The 12230-nt window shown below is 34.3% G+C and overlaps 1 protein-coding gene across 4 annotated transcripts in view; it reads right to left on the reverse strand.

The window, feature by feature from the left end:
• Positions 1-12230, reverse strand: part of LOC123673699 (protein furry) — a 66231-nt gene that overhangs the window by 5640 nt on the left and 48361 nt on the right. For 2 of the 4 annotated variants that reach the window (XM_045608313.1, XM_045608309.1), the window contains exons 26-34: positions 10881-11485; positions 9430-9627; positions 7061-7538; positions 6821-7002; positions 6595-6669; positions 3801-3980; positions 3619-3738; positions 1148-1332; positions 384-561 (exon numbers count right to left, since the gene is read on the reverse strand). In XM_045608313.1, coding sequence (XP_045464269.1) covers positions 384-561; positions 1148-1332; positions 3619-3738; positions 3801-3980; positions 6595-6669; positions 6821-7002; positions 7061-7538; positions 9430-9627; positions 10881-11485 — 2201 coding nt within the window. The remainder of the gene's footprint in view (positions 1-383; positions 562-1147; positions 1333-3618; positions 3739-3800; positions 3981-6594; positions 6670-6820; positions 7003-7060; positions 7539-9429; positions 9628-10880; positions 11486-12230) is intronic. The other 2 variants (XM_045608312.1, XM_045608311.1) reach the window with 2 other exon arrangements.

Consider the following 12230-nt stretch of genomic DNA (forward strand, 5'->3'; position numbering starts at 1 on the left):
TGCATGAAATGTTTGAATGTTCCTTGTAAAGAGTTCAGGAAAATGAGGTCAATTAGCAGGCTAATGTATGTAATATATCTATTTCAATTTTGATAGTTTGCATGCGCATTTTGAGCGCTAAATTGGCCTCGTTTTTTCGAACTCTAGTTATATACAGATTTGGAAAATTATAGAGTATATCCTTTTTTAAGGGTGTACACTGTCTTTCTTTCTAGGTCCAGTACAGATTTATGAAAACCCTAGTGGAAAAAGGTAGTGTACACCCTTAAGTGTTTCCAACATGCTGTCAATTCAGAAATATTTGAAGATTTCGCTGAAGCTGTTTGTAATGTATGATTAGTCGTTTTCCTGCATGAAAAATGAATTAAGGTGAAATGCATTACCTTCACCATCTTTTGTAGTTGTTGGAAGAATTGGGGATTGGTGGGAGGAGATTGCAAGATTTCCACGAAGGACTGATAGTTCTCGAGTGCATCTATCCTCATCTGAGGTCTCTGAATTCCAAGACTTGGAGAAGTATTGCAAGGTGTAACTTCACCCAAATCACCCGCACTGGATCCACTGTAAAATTTTCAAAAAAAATCTTTCCACAAAAGAGTGAGGTTATACAGGCCGCGCCTAACATGTAGATAGTATGAGTATGAATAGTTTTCTTATGAATAGGAATGCAGCTCGGCTCTAAAAAACAAATGTCAATAATACATTTGTCTGATTCGTCTAATAAATAAAATTGTTCTTGTCCTGTGAACTGGGGGGGATGAAAGTAAAAATAGTTAATTTTTGAGGCTAGCTTCCACATTCATAAGTGCTCGAAAAAAAAGAGTAAGATTTAAAACAAAAGTGTCTTTTCCCCCCATCAATTGAAAACTAAAATTATAATTGATTGATCAACGGAAATTTGCCTAATTACGGATGTCATGCTAAAATCAACTTTGGCAGACATGTATAATTATAATAGGTGATAGTTATCATTGCTAGCTACACTTTACCTTCCAGCGGAGAAAAAATGAATCTTTTCGATAAATCTTTTCAGTCAAAATATGTCGTTGTTATTGTACGTTTGAAAAAAAAATCTTCGTTTACAAAGTTACTGAATTCAAAATTATTGTTCATTGTTTTCATCTTCTTTATCTATTTATTATTTTACCTGGTATCAGATCTACCACTAGATATTATCTGAGATGCAGGATCTCTCAAGTTCAATGAAGATGGAGGAAAAACTGCGCACGCGCCCTCGGCTGCATTGTTCTCGAACTCCGGTCCTGCTACAATCTCGTCTAATGGCGATTCAGATTCTATCTCTTCATCGGAGGACTCTCCATCAACCATTTTCTGGAAAATTACGTACTCAGCAAGTTGAAGACCCAATTTCAAGCTAAGTTCATATTAATATCTAGCCTAAATACCATCTAACCGAAACTATAACAGAAACAGGAGTAATAACTATCGAACGAAATATAAAACAGCAATTGAGAGTTTGGATTTAGAGTTTGGTAAAGAGAAACCAAAGATTGAATGATGGAATATTATATGAACATGGAATTGTATTAAATATGATCTAGAAGAACTTGAAATGAAACTAAAGAATAAACATATCTATTAAACTATTGAACAAAGCAAAAGTATTTACAGTCCCAGTTGAAAATGAAGCAAACAAAGAAATAGCCACAGAAGCATGGATCTAACATCTGAAAATCTTCATTTGAACTGTACCTACTGCAAAAAAAAGCAGCATCCCAATAAAAATAATTGTAAAATCCCTTATTTGTAATATAATAAAGGTTCATTTAGTCCAATGGTAGGTCATGTAGAGCACATAAGGAGTACAGGGTGTTAATCGCTAGACCTACAGGCTGAATGATATCTATACATATACATTGATTTTCACAGATCTCGTAATCTGCTTCACTCATCACTTTTTGTCAGAGCTGATATGCAGGGTGGCCACTTTTTTAATGGGATTGTATTGGTAACTTCTAAACCATATGAGTTAGAAAGTCGGTCAAATGGAGAAAAAATTGCATGCATAGAAGCATTATCAAGCAGTTCAAACAAATCGAGATTATCAGGGCCGGTTTTCCAGATATCATAAGAAAAGTAAATTATGTCATTTTGATTTTTTTTTTCCACTTCATTTCAAATATCATCAAAAAATGTTACAGGAATTTTTTATTGGACAGTAAATTATCCTCAATTTGACGTAATCAGATTTCGTATCCAACGTTTCGTACTCTCTGGGCCACCCTCAACCTCAATTTTTTCAATACGGACCTGCATATTTTATGACATTTTTCGAAATAACTTTTGACGCTGAATTCAACGATATATCATACAATGTCATTCAAAGTAGATTTTCAGGTGATTTTGACCCTTATCCAATTTTCTTTGGGTCGGATCTGTATTACCTTCATTTAGTTTAATTAACAACATGCAATATGCAATAAATTTCGATAAAAAAAATCAACTTACCCATCTTGAACTAAATGGAACATATTAGAATCAAATCAAGAAACCAGTATACTGGTTTCTTGGTTCTTCTTTTATAATAATCATTTAAATATTTCAATTCATAATAATTAAACGAAAGTATCATTTAATGAAAGAAATATCAGATGATTATTCGAAAGTAAATGAAAATTAATGAAGTAAGTGTTCGAAACGTCCACCATTTTGTTAAATGCACTTTACGGTTCTGGAACCCATACTTCTTATACATTTGCTTGTTTGGTCTCTTTGAATATCTTCCAAAACATTCTCAATTTTCTCGCGAGGTATCACTATTGTTGTATTTGTCATTTGTTCCGTTGAAACAAATTACAGAATCGAACTTCATTTTGAGATCATTACGATATAATTTTTGCAAGGCTTGGAATTCAAATTTAAAATCATTGTATTCGCGTCTCTTGACTATTCACTGTTCACAGCTCTCGTTTTTTTTTTCTGGGTTCGATTGAATTTGAGTCAGAACATTGATATCGTTAATAGACTTGTTTTTTCTTACATACACACCATTAAATTTGGATGAGGGCCGAAATAACCTGAAAATCAACTTTGAATGACATTGTATGATACATCGTTGAATTCAGCGTTAAAAGTTATTTCGAAAAATGTCATAAAATATACAGGTCCGTATTGAAAAAAAATGAGGTTGAGGGTGGCCCAGAGAGTACGAAACGTTGGATACGAAATCTGATTACGTCAAATTGAGGATAATTTACTGTCGAATAAAAAATTCCTGTAACATTTTTTGATAATATTTGTGGGAAAAAAGAAAAATCAAAATGACAGAATTTACTTTTCTTATGATATCTCAATAACCGGCCCTGATAATCTCGATTTGTTTGAACTGCTTGATAATGCTTCTATGCATGCAACTTTTTCTCCATTTGACCGACCTTCTAACTCTTATGGTTTAAAAGTTACCAATACAATCCCATTAAAAAAGTGGCCACCCTGTATAGACGTCATATTCAGAAGATCCTAATTATTTCATACGGCTGTACCTTAATTATGACAGTGAATAGCAAACATTGAGTTAAGTAGTTTGTGATCTCGTTGTTGAATTTTATCCATGTGAGTTCTGAAAATCAAATTTCACATTCAAGCAGAACAACGTACCTTTCTAGAAGTAAGAACTGGGGTAAGCTCGCTTACGCTATCTTCACCATGTCTTAGATGATCTCCTTGACTTAGGGGTCGTCTCCTGACACCCCAGTTGAAATTGTCTGTGCTCTCCCCCTGAAGTCAGAAAAAACGAATTGTACACTGAAATAACCAGAATTAACGATGAAATCACATACCTCGATACTTTCACTTTCGTACTCCAGAAAGTCAAAGTCCTTGAAAACACCGAAATCAGTGGCAGTTTCGTCTCTGCGAGAACCTCCACTAGCATCGTTGTTGCCTAGAGATACTTCTTCGGTGCTTGAAGCCATACTCGACTGACGTTCAATGAGATCAGAAGTTTGACTGAATATAACCTAGAAAACGATTATCTCATTGAAACTTGTATGAAGATGCGGCATTATTTTACTAGCTCAATTTATTCGTGATCATACTTTCAGTAGATTTGAACACCGTTCATGCAACGTTATTCAGTATAGTTAAAATATTGTGGCAATGGATATCTGTAGAAAGCTTTCTCGTCTTTCGTTCGTTGAAATTTATATGAAACCACTTAGGCTAGGAACATAGTGAAGCGACCAAGAGGTGCGAAGAGGATAGCAGAAAGGATAGCGGTTCCCGAGAGTAGTGGCGATGAGGAGGTGTCATCTCATAGTGAGGCGAACAAGAAATCAAGCCGGTAGTCGAGTTTGATTATTATAGAGGAGGCGCATTTCCGAAAAATGGATTTATACTGTTAAAAAATTCGTTATTGAAACTCTGGTATGTAATGAAAAATGATGAAAATAGAAGAACTTGTAGTGTTCACGAAATCAATGAATCTAGGAAAGTACATGGTGAATTTCATCACTTGTAAAAAGAATTACGCGATCATTCAGAAAAAATTCTTTCATATTTCCGTTTGAATATTGCAACGACTACATTATGGAAAAAATTGAATCTAAATTAATGAAAAACTGGACTAATTTCATTCGCGACCCTATCACTCCCACGGAGGAATTACTTGTTTGTTTCATTTCATCCGCTACAGCATCCCATAACTTGTCCAAAATATATCAATTATGATGTTGAGCATCTCTCTGATTCCACAAATTACTTTTAACAAATATCGAACTTATGAATGCGTCAATATCCAATTTTATTTATTAATTGCGCAGCTGCGCGGTGATGAAAGAATAGTTATTTATAATACAAGTAAAGAAGGCATTGATATTCTTCCACGAGTTCAAAATTCAAAAACGAGCAACGAAGTGGCGAGTTTTGGAATGAACGAGTGGTAGAATGAGCCTTCTGTACGAGTATTATACATTATTTTCTCTAATTCATTGCATTTTCATTGAAATTAATGAAATATTTCCATAAATATAATTTAGTGATTTTTGCATCGAAAAATATTGGTTGGCAGAACTGATTTCTTTAAGGCAAATTGATGAATTGACAGATAAAGCCGTGGCGGAAAGTTCGGAGTACCAACATAGAATAATAAAATATAACCATGAAAACTGTGCGTTTCTGATATATTCTCGCACGATTTTGTTCTACAAGATGTGGAAGAATGAACGGAATAACCACAGAATTAGAGAAAACAAACTTCCCCCATCTCGCCTCTATCCTCGCTTAACCGCCTCGCGCAACCGCATTCGGGATCGCTGCACTATGTACTACCCTATTAGAATATATTTGTTTGAATTCTCCTATATCCTCTCTACTATCCTCTTCGCACCTCTTGGTCGCTTCACTATGTTCCTAGCCTTAGGTGTTATCCAATCGGACCGATCGAACACGAGATGATTATGTCCAGGAAATACTATGTTTGCGCATCCGCGCTCCATTTAAAAGAACTGAAATTCCTATGGTACCACTAATTGCCCAATACGAAAAATCATACACCAGATTTTAACAAAAACGGATCAGATATTGAAATCTCTTGAATTCCACGAACTATAAGACTTTGAGAAAAAAACTTCAAGGACCCCTGATCTCTTTTTTCGAAATAACAAGATATCAGGAAGCAAATCATAGATATCTTGATTCGTTACAATGATTTTATTGTTATAGAACACTATGTCATAGTCTTGAGTTCCCGGAGTTTTAACGATTTCTCAGAATCATTTTTTTGAAAAATAGTAGAATATGAACTTCAGGTACAAGTAAATCATCATCAATAATTCAAAAAGGGGGACGCATAAAATTATGACACCCCTTACACAATATTTTCATTCTACCAACACCATAGTTTCTTGAAAATCTCTAATCAATAAAAATCAGAATAATGTTTATTACTTATATATTTTAGTTGATAATCTTCAAGTTATCTGGTGTTCTTAACATCAATACTTACCAAGAACTTGTAATGACGTTGGAATATTAAGTGAGTGCAAAATGAAAAATGAATTTTTTTAACGGTTTAAATGAAGTAAAAATAGAATATGCCCAAATAGAGAAATAATACATAAGCCGTTTTTGTCAGGTTCTAATCATATTTGATTTTTAACTTTGATCACGGTCTGAAAATATAATCAGAATTTTTTCAAAATGAACCTATTATTAATTCTACTACGTCTCGCAGTATTTATCAGTATCCTAGCAGTAAGTATATGTATAATTTTTTTTTTTAAATGTCGACGGCTTCATTAGTTTTCATATGACCGAGCTTTTTAGAAGATATTTATAATGTCAAAACAGCCTTTATGTAAGAAATTGGGTTTTTTTAATGATGATTTTTTATGATGAAATACCATTTAAAGCGAAATGAGAGTGTTCAATGTGGGTATAACTCAGATTACATTGCTGTGATTCCAACAATTGGATTGTGCATATTTTGTGTAGTGAAGCATTTTAACTGTAATCCAAAATAATTTGATTACCTTGAAATTCACATAAATATCTTCCTGGAATGTAACAAGAAATACATTATTGAAAGAAATATTTGAATTTTCATAAACAAGATATAAAAATATGTATACTCACAGAAGGACTCTTAGGCAATCCAACCCTTTGTCCACATGTTGTTAGCAGGTTGACAAGACATTCACGCACTCGGCCCTAAAAATAACGATACAACATTAAATTTAATTGAATAGATTTATTTGTTAAGAGTAATTTACTCGAAAAATCAAGAAAAATGTCATCAAGATCATTATTTTCATTAATTGGTGTCTAACCATAAGGAAGATTCAGCTTAGGAAACTTTTACCTGACACATCCATGGTCTCTTCCAACCTGATGAAGGTACAGCATCAGCAGGACTAAGGGAGCAAGAACGTCTAGGCGTTGCTACTACTTTTGGGGAATTTGCCGTTTCTTCTTTAGTATTCAAATATTTTCTACCAATCACTGGCGTTTGTGATAAATCAAATGTAAAGTCCATTGTCCGACCTAAACAAAGTTTTTAACCATTTAGTTCAATAATGAGCTGAAAATAAAACTGATTTACCTGGTAGTTCTTTCTTTGAAAAACTGGTATCTTCTCCAAAATTGGCATGTGATGTTGAGGATAAAGAGCTTTCCCACTGTGAATATGTTGAGGAAGGTGGAGTAACTAAAGAGCTTGATCTACTGACGACAAGCTTGAGAATTTTAAGGGCTTCCTTCCAGTGAACGCCATCTATATATTTGACGATAACCCTTAAGAGGTCTGAGTTTATTGGGTGACCAGCAGCAGATACCAGATCCACATAATGCAACATACAGTGAATTATATTCAAAACAGCTAGTTGTAGCGTACTGGGCCCCTTCTCTAATATTTCCACCAGAAGAGATAGCATATTCAAACTGAGATATGAGTATGTGTCATATAGATATTTTATCACGCATTTTGTCCACTGAAAACTTTCCTTACTGAATGTTCTCCTACTGTAGAGATTCATAACAGTTCCAAGGTTTTCAAGCTTCTTACTTTTTTCTATGCTAACCTGGTGAGAAAACAATATAAAAAACGATTATTATCAAGTCAAGATCATAATTATATCTGTAAATTAGCTGATTATGCTGAACTGAAATTAACATATTAGTTTGGGGCAGGGCCCCCGCAAGGGACATCAACGCCCGCGTGCGGAACATATTTTGGCGCCCCTTAAAAGGGGGAGGTGGAGAAAAGCACTTTTTTTTTGTTTTGTTAAGAATTTAGTGTAGAATGGTTGAAAATCTATCAGCAACCTTCATTGCCTTAAGAACTTTATGGTGTTAATTGTAACATAATACATTTTAAATGTGATTCAAGACTTAAGTATTCTTCTATAAATTATTCATAAAGGCATAAACGTTTAATTAGGATCAATCCAGAAATTGAATCGATGTTTTTCTAGATTTGGCTGTTGCAAATTTTTTTATATAATCAATCAATCAATTCTATCGAGTATCTCTTGCTCTATATCTAAGATTGCCAATCCAGAAAATCTTTCTTATGACATGGTAGACTTCAAATAGTTTTCAATTATTTTTAATTTAGTGAATGATCTCTCACCAGAAGCAACAGATACAGGTAATGTGAGAAGGATTCTTGAGGCAATACTAAGATTCGGTAGAGAAGAAGTAAGATTATTTTCAAAAATATATTGTAGAATTTCAGGAGGATTTTCGCTTCAGATAATGAAAACAATCTTAGGGCTTTTATCTCGTTGAATAAATCATTTTCTTTCACGTCAGCCTCTTTTTTTCCTGATCAGTTAGCTTTTGTTGAAGAGCATGACAGCATTTTGATAGATATTTATTATTTAATTTAAGAATATCACAAATAAAACAAAAAACGTTATCGTAATCAGATATCATATCAAACCTTCATTTAAGGAACTTAGTGTTTTGATCAATTATTTTCAAAGAAAAATTCATTTTAACAGCAATTTTTGGATCTTGAGGTGCCTCATCCGTCTGTTCATAATCGAACAATTTTGGTTTATACTTTCGTCTTACGGTATATAATAGAGAAAAACCTTGATCTATCTCAAGAGCAGCCGCTAGTTCTTCAGCTTCCGCAAGTTTTTCCTCGAGAACATTATCATCCCTATAACTTTTGAAATGATCAACTAAATTCAAATAGTTTTGGTACACTTTGATGTCAATCGCTACACTTTGCATCATTTTGCTTACAATATTAATCTGGACTGAAACATCATAAGAAATTATTTTACTTAAAATAAATTTGAAAGAATGAATATTTAATAAAATGTCTAGTCTCTATGTTGAAAGTATCATTTTCTGCTATTTCTAAAAGGCTATCACATATTTGAATAAAATGAAACTTTAGCATCAATTCAACTTGACCATCTAGTATCACTTAGGGTTTTAGATGTAACTGAGAATCATGCTTTTTTATAACATTCCAATCTTTTTGTGGATGAAGAGAAATATTTATAAAGTTCTTGTACAATATCAAAAGAGTCCACTGTTTCATTTGAAACCTTAGCAGCATCATTTTCAGTTAAATTTAAGCTGTGTGCAGCACATGGCGCAAAAAAATGCCCCAGAATTAGCATCGAGTATGCGTTTTTGTAAACCAATATCTGGCTATTTCATACCGATTGTGACGTTCGGAAACTTGTATAAATTGCAAGAAAGAAGTTTGGAAAAAAAATTAAAAAAAAAATTTGAAAGAATCTTTTTCTTCCTCATGCGGTCTATAAGAGGTTTTGGCGCCCTTTTAGAGTGGCGCCCGAGTGCGGTGCACGCGTTGCACGCGCGGTTGCGGGGGCCCTGATTTGGGGAAAATGGCAGAGATGAAAATGAAGCAAAAGCCAATAATATCATAATTTTTTTGTCTTTTTAATGTATGCGATAATATTGAAATCATTGAAATAATTTTCTTACCTGAGCAATATTTTCAGCAGCACGTATGCACAACTCATTTGCGTCCTCATAATTCAGTAAGAGATAAGGCAGGAGAGCTATAACGTTCATGGGGAACGCAATATTTTGTGAGGGATCAATAACTGATAGATTGAGCAAAAGAGTTAGCTGGGAAAGCAATTCCATAACTGGTTCATATGTGTTTGGATGAGTACAGCCCTAAAAAATATGAAATTAATGAGTCATGGGAGTAATTATTTGAAAAATAATTGAAAATATTATCTAGTACAAGTTATTATCAATTCGGTCTGTTGGGGTCTGTTATATGAAATATTTTGCTCTAATCAACTGTTGAATAGTGCTTCAATTCTCGATTTAATAAAATTTCCATAGATATCTATGAAGCCAAAAATTCAATTATTCTGTCATGTGACAAGCTATGTATGAGAATGATTAAAAAAATATAAATTTGGCGCCTGAAGCAAAGAATTTTTTGGCGCCCCTGCTGAAAAGGTATCAACAAACAACACACCCCCCCCCTCCCAACAAAAAACATCACCCGACTCGATGATAATTCGCCATTTTTGATTTGTAATGCGATTTTGCTTATGGTTTCTTTCTAAAGTCGTTTCCACTGGGTTTCTTTTTTTTTGGACATTTTTACCTACAATACATTCCTGGATTTCTTCGACGCCGATGAACAATGCGTAAGTAATATATCTGATTCTCACATTCACAATCGACCATATACGATCGATGAAATATTACCTATCACACCACAAGATACAAAGGCCGGTAAGGCATGTAAATCTTCGAAAACTTAATGAGATTAAAAACATATGTTCCGCTGAAAACATTTAGCATTCATCGTAACTAGTTTCGGATGCAGAATCGTAGGAATTTACCATATATTGTATTGTTTTTCGTCTTGGTGAAATACTTTCCATTCCTCATTAAATTAGGGTAATAGGCAATGCTGCTTATATGGTTGGGTTGCCATGTGTTATTTATTGAACAGGCGGCTTAGTAAAGACGGTTCGGAGATTTTTATTGCAGGGAATGTTGATAAACGCAGCAAAGCGGACCAACCTCTTATTGTTTTTAAGATAAGAATCAAGACTATATTTTTTCAGAAATATGAAAGGGCGGCCACAAACTGGGCTGAATTGCCGCCCATCGAAAGAGGCGCCTGAAACAGTCGCTTGTTTCACCCCTAACGTCGGTCCCGAACATAATAATAGGTAGAGGCTTCAATAGGCCAAAACGAGAACATGAATAAAAAATACTAAATTTCATCTAATACCATATTGGAAAAAATAGAAAGAAACAACTATCAATATCATCAAATCAACAAATTGCATTCAAGGTAATTACTTTTGTTTGTTTAAATAGGGCATTTTCAGATTGTATTTTGGGAAAATTAAGTTAAATTTGAATTTTCTGTGAAAGTTGAAAGTTAAAGATGTACGTACCTTCAGCAAAAGAGCATGAACTCCCGGAAATGAAGTCCATCTAAGTTGCTGCTGCAGTTTTTCAACTTTATCTCTGGCATCGGGCCTATCCAAAGGTAATCGATGCAGAACTCTCTTCAGCAGACGGACGGCCAACAAGAACTCGTGCTCGTAATCAGATTCAAGAAGTGACACAGCTAGCCAAAACAGCTGAGCCAAAATGGTCATTTTATCGTCCTGGGTAGCTGAGTCCCCTAACATCTTCAAACTTTGAGCAGACCTTGATCTCGCCAAGTTAGACGCAAATTTGTTCAATGGTATTTTATGATCAGGTTCATGACTACTTCTACCTCTATCTTTGCCATCGTTAGGGGAAGAAGTAGATTTTTTGAACCCGTATGAAACCGAGTAACTGGTGCTCCTAGCATGACCCGTCTGCAGTTGATAATTTATCTGAGGTATTACATTGGATTGACCTTCGCCCACACCCTTCTTAGGAGCTGTTTCTTTATTATTCAGGTTGGGTGTTGACTTGAAAAACTCTTTCATGCAATCTATGGGTCGGAAATCTGATTCTAACGAATCCACTGCTGCTTCCAAAGTGAGTAGTAATTCAGTTACATAACCTACACAGAAATATAAAAGTTCAAATTATAGACATCATAATACATTTTGAAAAAATATTTTTCTATATCTGTATTCAGAGAGTACATGAAATGGCAAAAAATTATGGATGACGATCCCACTGAGCTACTATTTTGGTGAAATGAGATAAAAAGAGGCTCATTTTGTTCTTTACTGGTAGTGCAAACATCGAACCTGAGTCAATTTTTTTTTTTGAAAAAATGGAGAATGAAAAAAGTGCTTTATTCCATTAATCTATGGTTAAATTAAATGTATAACTCTAAGACTTGCCCTGTTTATACCCAAGTGTTCACTCGCACAATTCGAAATCTGCCTCCAAAATATATTGATGCAGATGGTCTGGCATAATTTAAATTATGCCAAACCATCTTTTCTGCTTTTATTCCCTTTTTCAATTTCATAATGAGGAGTAGGCTTGAATACGCTAGCCTTATTTGGCGACCTATTTATAGGTGTCATGTGGATAGGTTGGAGGCAGTTCAGCGGCGATTCTATAAATTCTTAGGTTGGAGATTGACTCCCTCCATTAGGTTGCGATCACAGGGAACTTCTCAAACGATTAAATGCTCAATGCTTAGAAACTAGAAGAGCTTTATTGGCTCTCAAAACATTATATAAATTGTTGAATAACAGGATTTACTTCCCGGTACTTCTGGAGAAACTACCAATTTTAAATTCTCGGTTAGAGAGAAGGGAAGATCACTCTTTTATTTGAGATCGGGAAGA

The sequence above is a fragment of the Harmonia axyridis genome, chromosome 2 (assembly GCF_914767665.1).
Source record: "Harmonia axyridis chromosome 2, icHarAxyr1.1, whole genome shotgun sequence".
NCBI lineage: Eukaryota > Metazoa > Arthropoda > Insecta > Coleoptera > Coccinellidae > Harmonia > Harmonia axyridis.